Here is a 19,919-nt window from a genome sequence, read left to right as displayed (position 1 = left end):
CTCTGTCCCTGGATGAGGTTGCTGGTTAGAGCCTTTGGCCACAGTACTGTTCCCTCTCAAGCCTTCAGCGTGGAAGTAGTAGAAACTAAGTGGTGATGAGAGTGAGCTCTGTCTGTGTGAAAGAGGAGGATGGAAGAGGGAGTCAGTGAGAGAAAGTTAGCTCTGTGGGTTACAAGGGAGCTGACATTGACTCATGAGTGAATGAATTGCTTTCGGTGTTTTATCCTCCTGCGCCGTTCTCTCCTGTCAGGTAAAAGTGCCCTGAAAATGTCCGTTCCGGAGAGCTGCGCCGGTTGGGAACACAGTTTTTGCAAATAGTGTGGATTTAATTGGTCATCTCATTTTCACTCTGTTTTAATCGCCGTCATCTCCTCGTCTGGCGAACATTTAAATTCCCTCCCCTCTCTCCTTCCCCTGTTTATCCGCCTCTGTCACTTTCTTATGTTCACACCATCTCTCTCTTCCTGTCTCCATCAGGTGAGTGCCGATTTCATAAAGAGCGGCGAGTTTACCCTGGAGAGGATGGGAGTGACGTACAAGGCCAAGGCCCACCTCAAATCTCCATTTGACCCTGAGAACAAACGCGTCAAGGGCATCTATGCTTGAGATGGACTACACATGTGAAGGCACTGTGGTTGAGGAATGAGGCGGAGGAGTTTTTTTTAAGTGCAGGTGCAGCTGTTTCTTAACCTCTCTGTGAAATACCTCTCTCAAATGTTGATAGTTTCATCCCAAGTGTATTTGTGATTTGATTGAAATGGAGGGGATGTGATGGAACTCGTACTCCATTCATAATGTAGTCTTTTATCGATGATCAAAAATCTGTTTCAGCATGTGAAAGAAGTGTAGATTAAAATCTGACATGAATCTTCTTTACACCCACTCTAGGTTTGAGAATAAACGTGTTCTCTTGTGAATGCTATGAGCAGAAGTACTACTGTTAAGACAAATTCAATCTTTGTATCTCAAGTAATAAAATCTTTTTTTTTTTTTCTGGTACAGCTGAGTAAAGTGAAAAAGAGCCTTTCATGATCCAACTAACTTTGGCTACATTTCCCGGACTGATCTCAAGGACTCATACAGCACATGATCGATTTTTAGCCAGTTTTAGAAAGAGAAACTAAACTGGACCATCAACAGTCAAATTGAGCTGATCCAGAACGGAGCCTTCATCCGTCCATGCCATTGGAGTTTGCGAGCGGAGGTTGCATCTCTGATTTTTAGGCCTCCTCTGAAAACTGTGATAAGCCTTAACACCCGGTAACTCCAAAAGTCTTAATCTAACTTGCTGAAGAACTAGCAGCTAGCTAGGACAGTATTACAGGTGTGATGGTAGTGTTTTATGTGAAGCACATACAGCTGCTGCCCTTGTACTGATAACTGGACTAAAAGAAGAGTTACAGATGCATGCGAGTGGAGAGTAAATACCATGAATTCTCAATTAGTGACCAGAGCTTATGTGTGCTTAGACTGAAGAGAAAACTGCTGCTACCTTTATTAGACAAACGCTAATGTTAGAGTCAAGCCATTGATTCTAATTTTGTCCTTAAGTGCACAGTATTGTGGTGCTACAATGTTTCATTTCTGATTTATCCTCCATAGATTCCTGTATTAGGCAGTAAAAGTATTGTCAAACTAAACACTAACCCTTCAGACAGTTTGAGTCAGATTACAGCGACTGATGTTTGTGCTGATAACAATGAGTCAAAAACAGTTTTGCTTGCTTGCGCGGTGTCTAAATCTTAGGCAGACAGCCCGAGTGTTTATCAGAGTTGGATGGAAAGGGAGGAAAAAAAACACCCGGAGGCCCATCGTACCAGCCGGGAGGAGAAAACACTGCTGGAGAAAAATGACAGAGAAAGACGTGAGTTATCAGAAAGCGGCTGTTACAGATAGAACCCCCTTGTTTTCTGATCGCCCCCCCCCCCCCCCCCCCCCCCGCTGCTGTGCTCCACGGTGACGAACTGCTGTCGCTGCTCAAACTCAGTTCTCTTAGTTTAGTTTTGAAAAAGATGCATTGTTTTTTAATAAGGCCATCTAGCAATCCAGGCATTCTTAAGAGCTCTCGCTCTGTCTTGCTCTGCTGTTAAATCAGGCTCAACATTTTGTGCATGTGTTTATTGGTGAAGCCCCCCGAGCAGTTCAGGGGGCATAATCACATCTCCTTTTACTCTGACGCATCTGCAGGAGGCGTTGAGCAACAGCACACTGAAAAACGCTGCAGCCTCATTAATACTTTCATTCAAAATGTGACCTGGTACAGCAGAGTATATCAGGACTGTATTGTAGGACTAATTAAAATGTAAATCATGGTGAATCAGCTACCCAAGTCCTTACAGGCTATTTGAGACAGGTTGTACTTCGACAATTAATTAGAGAACTTGGTGCCTTCATGTATACACTGTGTGTGCATACACGCAGAAAATCTAAAACTGCTAATAGGTTTTCTAGCTAGTAAGCGCCCAGTTTCTTAATAGACAGTTTACGGTGGTTAGAATGAAAATTTCTTACGATACTTTCCATTTAAAAACCACTCGTTTAGCACCTTGATAACTGAGTCATGTCTTTGATGCAGGTGCAGGTATGTGCTGTAATCAAAGACGTTTCATCAAGTCTTTGTGTTTCCGTCTGCGTCTACATGCTGTTAGTACAAGTTTTAGTTTTGACACTTCACGCAGAATTTGGTTATTAATTCTATTTTCCGCCTGTGTTTACATCCACTGACACTGACACAGTTGAGGCCAGACGATAATCACAGTTCGTCGCACACACTACGCGAACAGCAGCCAGAGAAGTACGTGGAAGTCGAGGAAGGCATTTGTATGTAAAGCTATTACTCGCCTCTCGGATGTGTTCTGCTGCACATTCAGCACAAAATGTTTACTAATGTGGAATGATTCATTGATTCTGCCCAGAAGGCCATTAATCATTGAAGTGGTTGTTCTCAGTAGTGGCTTAGGTTAATAATAAGATTTATATGGGAAATGTGAAACAGACTGATAAAACACGATCAGTGCTGGTGCTCTGATTCAGTTCCTTTTTTCTAATCCAGTTCATAGAATTTCTCTTCCATGGTGCAATGTGAATATTGCAAAAGTCTTGATGATTGAAAGCAGGTGAAGTTGATTCTTACTGTAAATGCAAACAGTATATATTCTTCTAAATGTGGTTTGTAAAGTTGTTATTCGTGTTGTTGTTGTCTGGTGAGAATTCTTCGACCAGTTTAAAGAGCAAAAGAACCAGTGGAAGGATCTGTATCACTGATGCTGTTCAAAGCCATCTGTGTATTAAAAAATGACTTTCTAACTGCCAGCATATTTTGTGAGATTTATTATTTAACACAGAAAAATGATGCTAAGACACACAGGGGTAAACTATAAAAGTGATGAATGAAAATTAATTTCCTTTTTTTTTTCTTTTTGATTGATTACCACTCAAGTAATTCATTATAGAACTGTTTATTACAGAGTGAAATTATTCACCAGATAACATTAATGTTTCACGTCTTAATGATGCTTGTTAGTCATTATCAGAATCACAGGGAACAAAATGGAACAAATTAAACATAAGGGAGTATTAAAATCATATTAATTTCCTGTTAAAGTAACGTAGCAGAAGTTAATTGCCAACAGCTCTGCTTCACAACACACAGTCCCAAGCACCAATTTGTCTGTCACTTATTTGTCTTTGGGATATGCCAGTTCCAATCCATAGATATATATGACATGTAAATAGGATTGTGATTGACAGTGGATGTTTATAGAAGCATGTAATTACAGCAGGTGTCAGAAAACCCAGCAGAGGACGTCATCTGTCCCTCAAACACAAGATAAAAACTGATAAAACCACAGAAAATTCTGCAAAGTCACAGGAGCTTCTTAACTTTCCTCAGGTAAGGTGTCCTCCCCTGGCCTGAAGCAATGCCGCCCCCCTCCTCCCCCCTCCAAGCTCATACTGGGGGTGTAAGTCGCTGGCTGGTGGGAAGTGCTCCTCCCTCGCAGGGGTAGCGAGGTTTTTCAAGGATGGAGGTAACCACCGGTACAGGCTGTTTGTCCCACTCTCCCTGAACAGAAACAGATATATGACGTTGGTGATGGGTTGTTTGGCAGAAACACTGGCAGTGCCCTTGATGTTTAGACAGGCTTTATTAGATAACTGCACAGTTGTCACAGAATGATGTATGAAAGACGGTGCATCTCCAAAAAATACACTCTGCCATCTTTTTGTGGTCTTGGGTGTATTTTAGCAGGACAGCGTTAAGGCTGTGGAAAGGCTGTTGCTTTCGTTTTTTGACAAGGTCAAACATTGCAGTGTTTTTGTGCGAAATGATTATTTTGTGGTCCATGTTTTGCCAGTTAATCTGTCAGGTGTTTTTTCAGCTTTTGATGTTCTTGCTGATCATCTCATTTGCTGAAAGTGAGAACTGCTGGAGCTGGTGTACTTGTGTGTGCGTAGGGCTCAATTTAAATGCCAGCAGTAACTTAGAAATCTAAAATCATTGCTTTGTGCGTTTTATTGCACGTTTGTTGAATGCTTCGGACGTGCGGAGCTCGCCCCGTGTTTGCCTGAGCAGCTGGTGGGTGGCAGTTAAGTGAGGGGGTAAAAAGCCAGTCACTTCTCTGCAGCAGGAGAGTGTGAGGCTGTGGCTTCGAATTACTGATTTCAGCTTTAAATTGTCTTTGTTGAACTTCACAGGTTTTTGCTTTTCCTACCAGTTCTGTTAATAAAAGTCCCGCCTGTGGTGGGAGCGTTGTTCATCATTCCTTGCAAAGTTTTTTAGTGCCAATCTGCTGCCCTTTATATGGAGTATCGACACTACAAAGAGTAACAGTGTGAGAGCCTGACTATGAGCCTGACTGCTGAATTACTTTGAGATTATTTCACGCTTGATGGCTTCACCCAAAATATATTGAAAGCAGTTGTACCCAAAGACTTTCAACTGCCTTCCAGCAGTGGCGCCATAATGGACTGCATGACAGTTGATGAAAAAGACCGCCCACTGTGCTCGATGTTAACGAAATGAATGAATGAAAATGAGTACACTCGACAGCTTCTTTATGCATGTACGAGGAGATCAAGCTGTGTGCTGCTTATGCTTCCTTTCATGAACCTCATTCTGTCCTGGTCTGGGTTTTTGTGCTGGTTTCCAAACCCTGATCAGATCTGTTAATGTGGGTGTATTTGTGTTCGTGTGTTTGGTTTGCTCTTGCACGACTGATGTTGCACATCAAGGTGCATCTGACAGAAACCTGATCAAGGCCTCCACAAAGTTTTGTACTATAATTGATTTGTCCGTTCTGATCCAAACGTCTCCTGTAAGTTAACAAGCCATTTGTTCACCTGGTCTGACTATGCCCGCCACCTGATGTCTGCTTTTGAGCTGCTTTAATTGGTGTCTTGGCTTGTAGCGTGCATGAGTGATGGGGCACTTACAGGAAAGAGGCGTGCAGTTGACTGGTTGCAGTGCATGGAGATGGGGGCTGTATTATAAAGGGAGTCCAGCACTTCTCCGGTGAACGCGTCCCACTGTAGTTGAGAATACTGCTCCGTCACACTAACCTCGCCGCACACACACTGGTCATTTCCGTGGAAACTGGAGGGAGGAGAGAGAGGGAGAGGTTGAAGGAAAGTCGATAAAAGAGGGAGGCAGAGGGAGATTGAGAAAGGAGGACGAGATTGAAAAAAAGGAACAGTTAGAATTGGCGTAAGGAGAACACAGTTTCACTTTAAAGGACAAAGCATCTGGTTTTCAAGATTAAAAGAAGTAATCAGTCTGGTTCCCGGGAGCGAAGGGTGGAGGGGGAAGGGATGAATGCTGAGACCAAAAATTGCTTAGTCACGCGGGAGATGGAGAGGAAGATGCAAAATGAAAAAGAGAGAATGAAGGACAAGGGTAACAAGCAAATGATTTGAGGGAGAGAGAGATGGTTTGTGTGTGTGCTACCTGTTAATGATGTTGAAGTATTTCTGGAGGTATCCTGTGTCTACGTGGGTCTTGCAGAGCTCCAGCTTCGTCCGAGGGTAGTAGTGAATGTAGTTAACGCACATTTCCTCCATGATGCCAAAACCTCCCTGAGGAGACAGAGATTTGGATGGAGATGGAGATGGAGAGGAAGGCATAGACATGTAGCACAAAAAGCAGAAGGATGGCGAGAATGGAGGAAGATGGAGGGAGATGAAAGAGGGCTATAGTCAGGGTTCTGCTGCTGTTGACAGTGCTCAGGGTGAACTTTAGCAGTATAGAAATAGTCCTGTATATAGATAGTGTGCTGCTCACCACTGTAGGCTTGCTCCTATCTTCTGTGTTGTAAGTACACTTTGTTATGAGGACGTCGCCCTGCAGGATCAAGAAGATAGTTCAAGGTTATCGACAGAAAATTAGTTATTTGAGAGAGCCAGTTGTTTGCCGGACAGAATCCCACTTTGGGGAGCTCAGCTGCTGCAGGTTCGTCTTGTCTGTCTCCTGAGAACCTCCTATCGCAGAGCTGATTTCACAGCCTGTCCCTATTAGCACTCCATTTAAGCACCTTACAGCAGCGGTGTATTCTAATTCAATACTTTAAATGCAAAGAAGGAGAGAAATACATCTGCGGCACTGCCATTCAGAAGTAGCCGGCTGAGCTTTGCAGAATAGTAAAATGCCACTGCCTTTGGTCATTTCAAATGCAGGCAAAGTGATCAACTTTACACTCACGGGTAAAACGGTCACCATTTTCCTCAGAACTCGGATCGTCTGTAAGCAAGAAGAGACAAACACAGTACATTCAAAGTTCACATCTGGGATTTCTGTGTTGTTCCATCTGTATGTTTGGACATGAAAACACTAAACCTGGAAATAAGGCTTTCATCTTTAATGCGATTAAAATGAATGGTTTCTCCCCTCCAAAACACTGACAATGATCTAATTGGATTGAACAGAGCCACACTTTGTTTAAGCTTTTCAAAAGTCAAAATAGATTTCCTCGTTACCGATGGATCTATTTCTACAATGCACTTCCCTCTCCGGCATCTTAGTTGTGGGCATAATTAAACACTTTGTGTGCAGTAGATTCGTCTCAAACACAGCAAGATAAAACACCAGTTGCTCTTGAAGCTTTCCTCGGAGGCAGCTTTCACGCTTATTAGCTGTGTGTGTGAAAAGGTCTAATAGCTTTGCTGAGGCTGGTTTGATAAAGTCTTCATGCGCCTAATGAGGCTGCAGGGTTTGAAACAACACCGCCACACAGGTACACTCAGATTAGTCTGACATCAACAGCAGCAGGAGATTGTATCAGGCAGTTGAGCAGATGTCCTTCTCTGCTCTGTGTGTGTGTGTCTGTGTGTGTGTGTGTGTGTGTGTGTATATACCTGCCTCAGGATATTGTGAACAAAAAAACACAACAGATGTTGTCTGCTGTCTCTCACTCATGTTAATGTTGTTGTTTGTCAGATTTGATGGTCAGGGTTTCACCTTATGAGGCCTAAATTCATGTCGTGACTGATGTAACTGTGGCTGCTTATCACAGAAATGTTCTCCCTCAGATAGAAGCACAGGTACTTGGTGATTGGCCAGTTACTGTATGTAAGTAGTGCATGTAGGTATCTGCTGTGTTTTTATTATCAATACTTCTCAAAGGTCAGATACAAGTGTTATTTGTTTTATCTTCTATCTATTCTAAGCATAAATTGATGTGACTCTGTAGCCAGAGCTGGACACACTCGCTCCTGTGAGCCCTTCGCCATTGTTACACTAAACATGGCCGAAATCATTTGTTTTTAGATACTCAATTAAGCTCCAATTGTGTATTAATCCACCTTTGAAAGTAGTTCCCCACAAATGCACTCTTTACCCCTGTTTGAGTAACATTTGCTAAACACTACAGTGCCCAGCGGAATTATTTAGTTTTTTTAATGAATGAAGTTCTACATTTATAAGCTGCATTTAAAGATTTACGTCCTCAGTATCAATCAGGGGGGGACTGACACAGTATTGGTGTTGGTCTTTTTATGGGATTTGTTGACGATAAGAGAAATACAGAATGCTTTAATATTTTTCGTGACTTGTGTAGCATCACTCCTGTGGCCAGCAACTACTGAATCTAAGAATACGTCCACAGGATCTTTTTGGTAATGGACCAAATTGTTGACAATACCACTCCATTTGCCCAGTTCTTTAAATATCACATGGCCATTAGTTTCTCTTAAACACAAATAATTTAAACCCCCTCGTCTGCAACAAGTACACAACGACAATGAAACATTAGTTTGTTATAAAACCTGTATCTAACACTAATGAAACGGCTGTTTTTTATATTAAAAGGTGCAATAGAAGAAGTCAGTAGAAACAACTAGCTTCAAACCTTATTTCTCAGTTATTTTCTGAGGATGATCTTCGTCCCAGTGGCGCACAGCTCGGTGTGATGTGAAGCAAAACTCACTTTCTTCCAGTTAAATGCAGCATAACATAGACTGCACAGAGGTGGACCTCTGCACCGGGTTCCTCTGAGGAAACTAAGGCCTGCTGTTGCTCACCTGGTAGTGTGTACTAAAGTGCTGGTCCTCCTGTACCACCTCAAGCTCTTTGCCTCCCCTCACCAAAACCGTCCTCACCCCACGGCCCGCCAAGTGGGTGTGCAGCTGGGACGCGAATATATAGATTCCTCCTGGAGGCAAAGCCTAGAAAGACAATCGGGCAGAGAGAAAGAAAAACACACTGTCTAAGGTCAAACCAAGACGTTTGTGTTTTAAGGACCAAAACTTCTAAATGTTCGGCACGCCAGCTGAAACATTCACCCAGCATTCTTAACATCTGAACCATGAATAATGCAGTAAATAGTGGAGTTTTTTGTATACACACGGTCTGGGTACACTTGGAGGTGCAATATCCACTGAGGAAGAAGGTGTGTTGTTTGGGTGGGATAGCCATGACAGGAGTATAAACAAGGCCCAGCTCCATGATCCCTGCATCGTAGCGCCTCAGACTGGGGGTGTAATGCAACCGTATCCCTGATGAGTCACGACGGCCTGTGTGAGGAACATCATGGAATATTAAAATGTGTCACATACAGTCGGTTTACTGGTAGATGGCATTAAAATTCCAGAGTTATTTTGCACTAAAGCAGGCTATGAAGTATGTATGAATGAATAAAAAAAATCGAATTACCGCAGGCGCCGTTCATCTACAGAGCAACAAATGGAAGATCTCACAGATGAATATGACACAATACAATAGAAAGTGAGATTCTGTCCAAAAGCTGTGCTTTATATGTGCTCCAGGTAAATAAATGGCTGCAGCCTGACAACATTCTTCATGTTCCTGAGACCTAAATCTAATTAAGGAGGTTCTCTTATCTCCAGTTCAACTCCAGTGAGCGACTTTAGTTTGCTTCACCCATCTCTTCCCTCATTTCTTATTATCTCTCTACTGTCAACCGTCTAATAAAGGCATGAAGCGCTCCATACATACTTTACAAACAAACCAAATCAAGATCTCTGAGCACACCAGTGTTTCTATTATTCTGGCTTGATTGTTTTTGTCAGGGACTTTAAGTTGATGCAAACCGTTTTCCTTTATCTCCGGTGAACTGCAGGGACGTTTGAAAAAAGAGATGAGATGATGCAGAAATCGCAATAACAAAAAACAACGCCAAAACAAAAAAAAAGAAGAAGGAGAGAATTAGATGTCTGCATACCGTGAGGTCAGATAAGGATAAGGAAGGCAAAGTCTGCTGCGGCTCGTACAGGCAAGATCAAAAGGTGTGTGTGGAAAATTTTAAATGTATCGCTCTGTTGAAGATAAGCCCGGCACTGATAGGGGTGGGGGGGTATGGGGAATCCTGCTGCTTGCATGTGTGAAAGAAAAAGATGTGTGTCAGTATATGCTCAGGTTCAAGTGTGTGTGTGTTTCTGTATGTACCAGATATATGGAGAGGGTTGTGGTAATGGACCTCCAGACGGAGGAACCTCGAGGAGCCTGGTCCACCCATAGGCAGCCCTGCATCAGGAGGATAGTAAAAAGCCTGCAAACACACACGCACACACATATTATTCATTATTCCTCTCAATTATGCACAGTTGCTTTGAAGTCGTTGCAAAGACTAACATAGTGTACAGATGATTTAGAGCCGTTGAGTAGAAATGTTTTTATTGTGTGGGATTGTACCAAAGACAGAAATAGTAGGAGTGAGGAAGACTAGCCTAAACAAAGTGTTTTAGCGACTATAGTCGCTGCGACCTTTCTGGTAAATAGCTTTTTTTTTAGCATGTCTTCCTGCTCATTCTGTTCAAGGCAGACAATGTCAGAGGGTGACAAAAGGAAGTCACCCACATGTGTAGTCGCGTGCAAGCGTGCACCAATTACGTGTTGAAAGACGTCTATCTGGCCTTGACAGGTGTTTCTCAAGCTTCCAGATGAGAAAGTTTCAGTTCACCCACAGCAGGATGTCTTAAAATTCAATTCCCCTGATCCACCAGAAGGCAGCACCCCCTCCTCTTTACGATGTGATCCCCTGTCAAAGTGGCATATCTAAGGAATCTCAATTATATCATTCTCTGGCCCAAAACACAGAGGTAATAAAGAGCCTCTCTGGCCCTGCTGGTCTGATCCTCTACCATTTTTGATGATGGCCTCTAAAAATAACAGCATGCCTACTCCCAAACCGCCCACATGATTTAAAACTGTAACGGCAACAGTTTGAAAGACTGAAAAAGACATTTTGAACTGATAATGATGCAGAAAACTGAATAGATTTGAATAATTTCAATCTTTGCATCAGCTGTGTTCCTTGTTGAGGCCTTTGGGGGGGGAAATGTTTATTGATTATTTCTACACTTGAGAAATAATTCCTAGATGAATGCGGCCTGAGGGATGCTGGTTGAACTTGTGTGGTATAATTTCTTTTTCTCCCTCTTTGACGGCGAGGAACCTGAACTGCTCGGCGCAACGTAGTGAAAATTAATTTCTCTGCTGGCCCCACGGGCGTCAAACCTCCACGCTATTATCAAGGAGTCTTGATTTAATCTTGATTCATCATCAGTGTCTTCTTCATTTCAAAGGGAGGGCCACCGTAAGCCACTTCTGCTGCTACATACAGTTTGTAACAGAAGGAAGAATTGTTTAATTCAATCATGTCGTAGCAGTAAAATCCTTAGAGACTTGCTTTCTTCCCAACACGCACCTCTTTTTCTCTGGTGCCGTCCTCCCTCTTCCCATTCTGACAGAGTTGTAGATTATTGTGTCTCTCCTCTCTCAAACTTCCCCCACTCCATTTCCCTCTTTCTCTCCATTTTGTGTTTTGTGTTTTTTTTTTTTTTTTTGTTGTTTTTTTTTGCAAGGCCACGTTTCCCCTCTGATGCGGTGCCGGGGAGAATGAAACAACACTATTAAGAGGTGATGAAAGAGGCCTGAATATTTCCCACCTAATCTTGTCTTCACAGCTCACAGCTCACAGAAGGCATCCTGCTTGTTTTTGTTTGGCTGGCAGATAATCCAATCAGAGAGGGGCCGGGCTGGCTGTGATACAGTGGCGAGCAGAGCAGAGAAATATGGTGACAGGCTCACCGTTGCCTGTCCTCTTTGCTTTATGTGACTTGCAGGCTTGCTTGGTTGCTTGGTCAGCCGGCTGGTTGTTAGCCATAGCACATAAGTGGGGTGATTTAATGCCTGATACATGACTGGCTGACGAGCTGGCTGTGGAAACAGGTACGTTTCTCATGCAGTTAATATTACATCTGGGAGCTCTGCCTGAAAGAAGACCTGCGTTTCCAAGAAATCTGGAAAAAAAAGTTGAATGCGCAAATTAAGTTCTACGAATGCACTGATCAGTTGCTTCCAGCTTTTTTTTTTTTTTTTGCCACATTTTAGCTGGCTAGCTTGCTGTAAGGGCCAGAGCCAGGACTGAATGCATCAGTTGAGCGGGATTATCAGCCGTGATGAAAGTTATGGATTTGCCTCTTTTCTAAGCTACCAATGCACAAAAATATGTGGTTTATGTTGAGTAGGTTTGTGAATATTTGCACGAGTGTACTTCCCACATACAGACTGTCTCCGAGCCCGTAATAGATTTGTGCTGCGTGTGGGATCATCTTTACAAGGTTCTCTGCTCGCGGCTTTAGGCTTGGATATTACTCGCGTAGGAGTTTTTGTTTATCTCTTATAATAGGTACGAGGACTGGACCAAAACCCAGCTCTAGCCCAACTCTTTTTCAATTAGACGCCTGTTATGTGCATTAAAAACTTGTTGTTGTTGATGTTTATTCAGCTTTATATTCAGTTTTTATTCAGCTGTTCATACGGGTGCTCCTATGGGCAGTTTGAGCCTTAAATCTTTAGCAAAATGACGACATTCTGGCTGATGGTTCCATCATCAAGGGCCAGCTTCAGCGTCAGGACTTATTTGTTTCATAAAAGTTATATTCAGTCAAGAGCTGAGGATGTGTTTGCAGGGCTGCTTTTTGTGTTTTACTGTCACTGGAAGTAAGAGAATGTGCGTGTCTGTTTCCCATCACACCTCAGCACCCATAGCCCATGCAGCTAGCACGTGGCGGCAGAAGTTGAGCTTGCCCGGCTTCATCTTGTCATCACAGGAACCGCTGTACTCTGGAACATCGCGGACATCCGGAGAGCATTCAAACACTTCCATGTGATGCACGATGGCCTCGTTACCTGCAGTTACCACTGACTCATACTGACAGACACAGAGAGAGGCGGAAAAAGAAACAAGTGAAAGAGAGAGAGTCGTGTTGTTTTCTGTGTTTCTGCTGGCTGAAAGTTACCTCAGAATCAATAGAAACATCTCTGAAATGAAGCGAGCGCAATATACAGTGCAGCAGCTTCCCTATCTTATTCTGCTGTTCACATTTCATCACATTACATACACCAGATCTATTTCTGCAAAGACAAAAATAAAGATGAGGTGATGTGTTGTTGGATTGATGCATTTTCTTAGATTAATGCTTTTCTCTCCAACCATGACAATGCGCCTCTTGTTTTGTTTGGCCCAGCTGATAAACAGAGAGCAATAATAGCTGCCTGTGCACCATCTCCATCTGAAACACCCACTCTACTGCGTGTAAATAAACTCTGTTAATTGTTTCTATTTTTTGGCATTTATACCATAACAATGTGGTTCTTGGGCATGTTTTCAGGCAGCGTTTGTATGAAGCACCAGTAGGTGGTCTCTTGATTTGGTATGATGACATTTGGCGCCAAGACATCCAGAGTCTGCACATCCGGAGGCAGCGTGGGTGAGGGCGTGTCGGGGCGCAGCATCAGCACTCTCTGCACTCCTGTGTGGATCCGGGACAGGTTCAGCTGCTCCAGCGAGGTGAGCGGTTGATCCAAGATTCCATAAATGATGTGCACCGTTCCCTCCTGACCATTCACAGAGAGAGAAAAAAGCAGAAAAGAAAGCCACAAAGCAGATCATGAACATCAGGGATGCATATTCAGATTAAGTCTCTCATGATTATTATTGTTTGACTGTATTGCCTGCTAAGGCAAATACAGACAGCTTTTCATTATGTTGTCATAGTGACAAGCACTGGCTTTGTGTCTGCAACTTTAGAGGTCTGATGTGGTGCCATGGAAACCATAATCGTTATAATGAACACTTTAGTGGGTGGTCATTCCAACTTTCTGAGTTTTTTATGTCCACACCTGAAACCCTGAACGCTCCATAATCATCAGTCTCATTGCTTTTTTCATATGCACTAAACACACCAATGAAAATATCACAAAAACGCACGCCCTCCCACACACACACACACACACACACACAGGCATAGTGAAAATCCACAGTTTTTTATCTTACACACCTGGATTAGACCATTTTACCCACCGTCATCCCATGTTGTGTTCTTCTCACCACTGCTTAACTGTCAAGTTCAGTCAATTCAGGAGCGACAGACATCATTTTTGCTTGAGGTCGTGTGCGACATATAAAACAACGTGTGTGTTGGCCTTTGGATGCGCTCTGGTAGAATGGAGGGCTAACATAAATGTCGAGCTTAACAGGTGACAAATGAAGAAGACAGCAGAAAGATAAACGGTAGAACAATGGGAGACTACTGACAGCAGAGCACTGAGGCAGACGAGAATGATGCCTTAGCCAATGAGGTTAAACAAAGACGAGCTAAATCCATATAGGATTCTTCAGCAAAGGGTAAACAGATGCACTGCTGAGTCTGCACAGCTCATAAGATACGGACAAGCTTAATGTAAGGATAGCAAAGAAAGGCACAGCTCGGTCAACTGTGTGAACCCTCTTTCAGGAGTTAGAGAGCTTGTTGCCGTTCATTCTTGGGCAAAGTTTTAAACGTTTCTTTCAAGTGAAGATACTACAAAAAGTGGATTTTTAAGATAAAAAAAGAGACAGAGACCTTTTTTCTTAGACCCACACTCTGCTCCCCTGACACACACACACACACACTGTGAAGGAAAGACGTCACACACCTCTATGAGGTAGTCTCTGGGATCACAGGTGCTGAACGCTCTTTTGAAGAGCAGGTAGCATCCGTCAGGTCGCTGTTTGGCGTAGATCAGCTCGTAGTCCTGCTGTCTGTCCAATGAGACGTGGCCCTCGCTGTCGCTCCACGCGTCCTAAAGCAGGAGACACACACATAAACTTTGTCTGTAAGTCTGTAATTGTTGTCATTCATCACATACAGTCATGGTTTCAAGTGGGCGGAGGTTAGGCAATAGATAACCTTTTCTTAACTGCATGTTTGAGGAACAGTTTATGGAAACAGCTCATTTCCATTTTTAAGGGCGTATGGAGGCTGCGCACAGCAGAGCCATCCTTGCCAAATCAAACTCATTATTCAGCCATTACTGAATACGTTTCAAACCAGGAGAGTTATAGTAAATAGAAAGTGCAGATACACAGTTTTCAAAAACATATATTGTTAAAAAAGTAAGCAGAGAAAGCTTCAAAACAAACCTGCACAGTTTCAGTGGATTGTTTACCAGTGGATTATATGATACTGAATAATGAAACATATGATATGTTTATTGTGATGCAGTTGATTCAGTGATACTGTGGCGGTTGGTGTTAGGAAACCTTCCCAACCCGGTGCACAAGATTCCACTTCTCCACCAGGAGGCTTTGCAACAGCTCTGTCTATCTGCTCCTGTTATGTTTCTCACATTCATATCTGTCCAGAATAGCACCAAAGATCTCTGTCTTTATTTCTGTCTGCCTCCATGTCCCTCTTACATAACCGTTCCACACAAGCGGCAAAGATTCAGAAACGATTGTGAAAACACATACAGTATATATATAAATCTGAAAATAAAATGTGGGCAGCACACAGTATGTGTTAGGTGTGTTACATGTCTGCGTACAGAATAGCTACAAACTCTGCAGATGAGTGACAGACTGAGTCTTTATTATTTAATTTTAGAAAAGTTAAGTTCTAGGTCTTGAAATCGTTATGGTTGTATGTAAAGTTTGGGTTTTAGTTATGTTTAGGTTAGAGAGGACTTCAGTTAGACTATCTACTGATGTAGTCAGGGATCTGGACTGGTTTTTCAAGTCTGAATAAGCTGGGGACCCTTAAGAAACAAGAATTACCGCCTCGCAGCTGTACGTCTCTGCCAACCACTCAAGTTGCAGTTTACGTCCATGTCTGTCCAGACTCATGTAATATATGTAATGAAGACTTTGACGGAATAAAAAGTGAAAAGTGTTTTGCAGAACATTATGATGTCACAGTGAAGTTGACCTTTGACCGTCTAGATATACAACTTTGGCGTGATTAGTGTATGAAGTCTTATGGCCAAAAACAAGTTTAGGAAGGTCACAGTGACTTTGACATTTGGCCACTAAGAGATATTGCATTTATGAGAATGGGAGGGGCGGATGGATGGGCAGGCCAAAAGGCCGGCATGTGATCTTGATGCATTCAGTCCACAGGACTTTGCATTTACACCTGGTATTCAGAAGCAAGGAAGACTTGCCAGCTACTGCTGCTACATGTAGCTTTTGGCGAGCGAGCAGGAAGAGGAGGAGTTAGGACTTGATGTACAGATTACATTTACACCTGGATTGGATCTGATCGCAGCGCGAGCCAGACCATTTGGTCCATTTACACCTTGCGTGTGCTCTTCCTTATCCAGACACTGACTGCATGTTAAATCTGCTACAAAGATATTTCCCCGGACACTGTGTCCTTGCTGAGCTTTCGTGAAGAGATAGTATCACGAAGAGGGAATTTCATACTAAAATGAGTGTAACTTCGGATACTCACTTGATTTCAGGCTGCTGAAGCCTCTAACTTCAGCTGAACTTCACAGAACAAGGACTGTGGATTTTGTCCTCCATCGCTTCCATTAGAATGCCTTTATGAAGAGATTTCTTCATGGCCAGTATGGAGAGTAGGGACATTTACTTTACCTTAAAACAGGGTTGTGATTATTGTTTTGAGACAGACTATAAAAACATTTAACCTATCCTTATCCTTATTTAGGTCCCGATGGGGAGTTGTGCTTTTCAAAGGGAGGTACGAGTACCCCCACCTGTCTGTTAGAGAATTTCTGAAATATATCACTTCCTAGAAATTATCAGTATCTCTGTTGTTTTACTGTCTACCTCAATAGTATCTTAGTCGCCTAACTGAAGAAAATAAAGAAAAAAGATCCTCTGTATTGTATCTCTGGTTTGTTATACTGGGACAAAGTCTTGGCCTGATTTGAATACATTGATTTAAAAAAGGATTTTAGGAGTCCATGAACTAGAGCATATCTAAAATGTGCCTGGCTTTGTGAGAAGCCAGGTTTGTGTGTGTGTGTGTGTGTGTGTGTGTGTGTGTGTGTGTGTGTGTGTGTGTGTGTGTGTGTCAGAGAGAGAGAGAGAGAGAGAGAGAGAGAGAGAGAGAGAGAGAGAGAGAGAGAGAGAGAGAGAGAGAGAGAGAGAGAGAGAGAGAGAGAGAGAGAGAGAGGACTGTAGCTGTGACCTTTCTTCTGCTGGTAGTTTTACCCTCCTGAGGGAAGAGAGACAGACGGGACAAAGCGAGGGACACAGTCGGCGAGGGGGAAGGATCGATTCAACAAGAAAATACTTTACAGTGATGCAAGTGTTACATTCTGATGGTTTGATGTGAACCTGCAGGAATGGGACACACTGGGATTTGGGCAGCTTGAAGGGAAACAGGCTGCCTTTAGAAATTAGGTAGAAGTAATTGCATGGCTCAAAGCTACTGTAAATATGTCGTGTTTCCAATTCTTCCAAAAGGGTTTAATGAGAATAAAAACACTTTGTTAACTACATTTATTTAATCACATTTAATAATATCAAAGTTAATTATAAATCACCGAAACATATCCCTCGATTATCATAAGTTAAGGTGATAACTCTGCCTCAAAAGTAGTTCACTAGTTAATTCAACTGGCTGTCTAAATTGTGGATTATTATTCTGGTAACAACGACATATGTATGCAGAATAAATGTGCTGGTATAATAGGACAGACTACTCAGGGACTTATGAGACCTGAGCGACTGTGTGCTACTTCCATCCTTCCTGAAACTCTGAAATAAACCATCCAATAGCCTTTGTGTCTGTGCCTAGAGAGTGGCCTCTGGAGTCCCGCAGGCTCCCTCCGGCCTCAGATTAAATCATAGCAGAGATTCCCGGCAGAGATTTCTTTTTCTGTCTTCTATCTCTGCTCAATAAGTCAATAAACCTTTACAAATGCACTATTCATCCTCTGTTTTTTTTTTTTTTTTTATAAGTGCCTGTTTTTATTTCATGGATATCAATCAGCTATGAAAAGAAGACTAATGCAGTTTACACTTGTGTATGATCCATTAGCCATTAACATAGTGACAAAAGCATCATTTGCAAAAATAAGCAAAAACAAATTTTAGCTATGGATGATGATTGTGGTCAAAATACAGTGAGACTTCTCAGCCAAAGAAATCTGCAACAGTAGACCCCCACACTGGGACACCTTAACGCCTTTTATTGATATTAACTGTAATCAAGGAAACAACTGAAGGAATTTTAATTTTATATATCGAATGTTTGAATGTCTTATTTATAGGCATTGATGAGAAGAGCTATCAACGCTGTGCACAGTGCCTGTAGCTGTGAGTTATTGTTCTGCATGGTGGAGTGATACACATACTATAGTCCCCGTACAAATTACTTAAGACCTGACATTCACCCTGTCTTTCTCATAGGAAGACTGAGAGCTGTTCCTTATTTGCTGATGTCTTTCACCTTTTGAAAATTGTAAATACTGCTTCCTGCAGAAACAGATTCCTTAAGGACCCAACACATGTCATCCATTCACCGACCGGTCAGATGTTGGCAGTCTCAGTTCTTATGTTGATAATGTGACACAGACAGAAAAGGTCTTGCCAAGGAAGACGAATCTGAATTGGTAAGGGATCATTTTTAACTAACTCCACCCAATCCTTAAGGACAAAATGCACATGAAAAGAAATGTAAATGGGATTTTTAAGCTAAATTGTTTATCAGAAAATTTCAGGAAAAGAAATCTTTGTTAAAAAGACTTGAGTGCGGCAAAACAACGCATTTTACACATTTAATTTTGATATGCTAATATCTGCTAATGATTCCCAGATGAGCTTCAGCTATTAGTGCAGTTTGAGTGATTTCTAATTAGCAGGGCCCGATAACATCCTTTGTGACTATGTGATCATGAAGCACGCCGTCCGCCAGCTCCCTGTGCAAAAACACCACTCTCACACCCCAGGGACCGCAGACAGATGAGGAACACTAAGAACGAGGGAAACCTCCACTCCTTCAGGACCATCATGTGGTCTCTGTGCTTTTATGAATCTGACAGGTGAACATAGAGAGAGTGAGAAAGTGATTTTACGCCTTTTGTTTAGAGACCTTCTCGATATCCTGTCTCTCTATCTAGAGACAAGCTTTGTGCCAGTCTGGCTTTCTATAAATTCAACCCCGAAATTCTTATAAATCCAATCATTTGAAAGGTTATACGGATAGTTCCGGGACTGCTTACCCCAAAGTAGCTTTCATTTCCTGTGTTCCACAGCACCACCAGGTCAGCGTTGGTCAGCTCCCCGCGGTCAGACATCCCCAGGACCACGCCGTGTTTGAGCTCTGCTACCCGTAGCTCCATGTAAATCTCCTGGTTGGCGTAGCTGATGTTCCAGGCCAACCGGAGATCCCCCCGTGGGTCAAGGGGCACACGGAACGGCATGGGGAGAGGTGGGAGATGGCTGGAGAGGTTTGAGTTAAGGCCGGACACTTCGACAACAGTAGGCGCCTGATATGACGCCACCAAGATGACCATTAGAGCGGCCAGGGCAGTGAAGTACATGATGGTGACGTCCTGAAGGCGAAGGTTCTTATTGAAGATCCTCATAGCCCCAGCGATGGATCTCAGTCAGCTTCAGTGCGGTGGATCGATTTATGGTTTGGTCTTTCAGGCTTCTTCTTCGCTCTCTTCAGAGTTGAGTTGGAGTTCCGTCCATTAAGCTGTGAGGAGTTTCCTCTCCAGCTCTGTTGTACCAGCGTTGTGGTTCTGTAAGAGCTCTAACTCTCCAAACTCGAACACTTGCCGGTTTCTTTCGCCCTGTCAGCTCTGCTCTGCTTTCTGGCCACAGTAGACTGAGTATCTCCCTGGCAGTGGTCAGGTGAGCTTGTTTATTCTTTTCCTCCCATGTTTTCTATCCTCTCAGGCGCTCATTTTCTGAAAAGTTAGACTTTCTTCCGAGTGAACTTTCCAATCTTTAGGTTTCTGTGTTTCCAAGACCTCGTGGGTATTGTCTCTTTCCTCTGAGCAGCGGCTCTGTCTCTCTCTGTCTTATCCCCCTCCCCGCTTTTTAAGAGACTCCTCCCTTGTGAGTTGTCTGTTTTTATCCAGCCTAATGGTATTACATTTGTTGGGGAAAATTGGATTGTATCCTTTAAGCCCTGGGGTCAGCCATGATTCTGCACATCTGCTA

General features: G+C 42.9%; 2 protein-coding genes across 2 annotated transcripts in view; one reads left to right on the top strand and one right to left on the bottom strand.

Moving 5' to 3' along the window:
* sardh (sarcosine dehydrogenase) overlaps positions 1-3,305 on the top strand; it is a 44,288-nt gene extending 40,983 nt beyond the window's left edge. Inside the window, exon 22 of the mRNA XM_041959830.1 lies at positions 478-3,305. Coding sequence (XP_041815764.1) covers positions 478-606 — 129 coding nt within the window. The 3' untranslated portion in view covers positions 607-3,305. The remainder of the gene's footprint in view (positions 1-477) is intronic.
* A 644-nt stretch (positions 3,306-3,949) lies between these two features.
* Positions 3,950-19,336, bottom strand: dbh (dopamine beta-hydroxylase (dopamine beta-monooxygenase)). Its single transcript, XM_041960681.1, has 12 exons — positions 18,971-19,336; positions 14,432-14,578; positions 13,094-13,351; positions 12,489-12,665; positions 9,896-9,998; positions 8,837-9,003; positions 8,512-8,655; positions 6,695-6,733; positions 6,278-6,337; positions 5,945-6,072; positions 5,434-5,593; positions 3,950-4,063 (listed from the first exon to the last, which is right to left on the bottom strand). The coding sequence occupies exons 1-12, from the start codon at positions 19,334-19,336 to the stop codon at positions 3,950-3,952; spliced, it is 1,863 nt and encodes a 620-aa protein (XP_041816615.1).
* Positions 19,337-19,919: the final 583 nt, after the last annotated feature.

Source organism: Chelmon rostratus, chromosome 19 (genome assembly GCF_017976325.1).
Source record: "Chelmon rostratus isolate fCheRos1 chromosome 19, fCheRos1.pri, whole genome shotgun sequence".
NCBI classification, from domain to species: domain Eukaryota; kingdom Metazoa; phylum Chordata; class Actinopteri; order Chaetodontiformes; family Chaetodontidae; genus Chelmon; species Chelmon rostratus.
The sequence above is the reverse complement of the archived record's forward strand: the minus strand, read 5'-3'. Positions and strand labels throughout refer to the sequence as shown.

Bases quoted from the DNA above. Each gene is read 5' to 3' on its own strand.
- dbh (XM_041960681.1), bottom strand. From the start codon at position 19,336: ATGAGGATCTTCAATAAGAACCTTCGCCTTCAGGACGTCACCATCATG. The intron at 9,999-12,488 runs GTGTGATGGGAA...GTGTGTTTGCAG, and splicing joins CATGGGCTATGGGTGCTGAG to GCTTTTTACTATCCTCCTGA. The intron at 6,338-6,694 runs GTGAGTGTAAAG...TTGATCCTGCAG, and splicing joins AAATGGTGACCGTTTTACCC to GGCGACGTCCTCATAACAAA.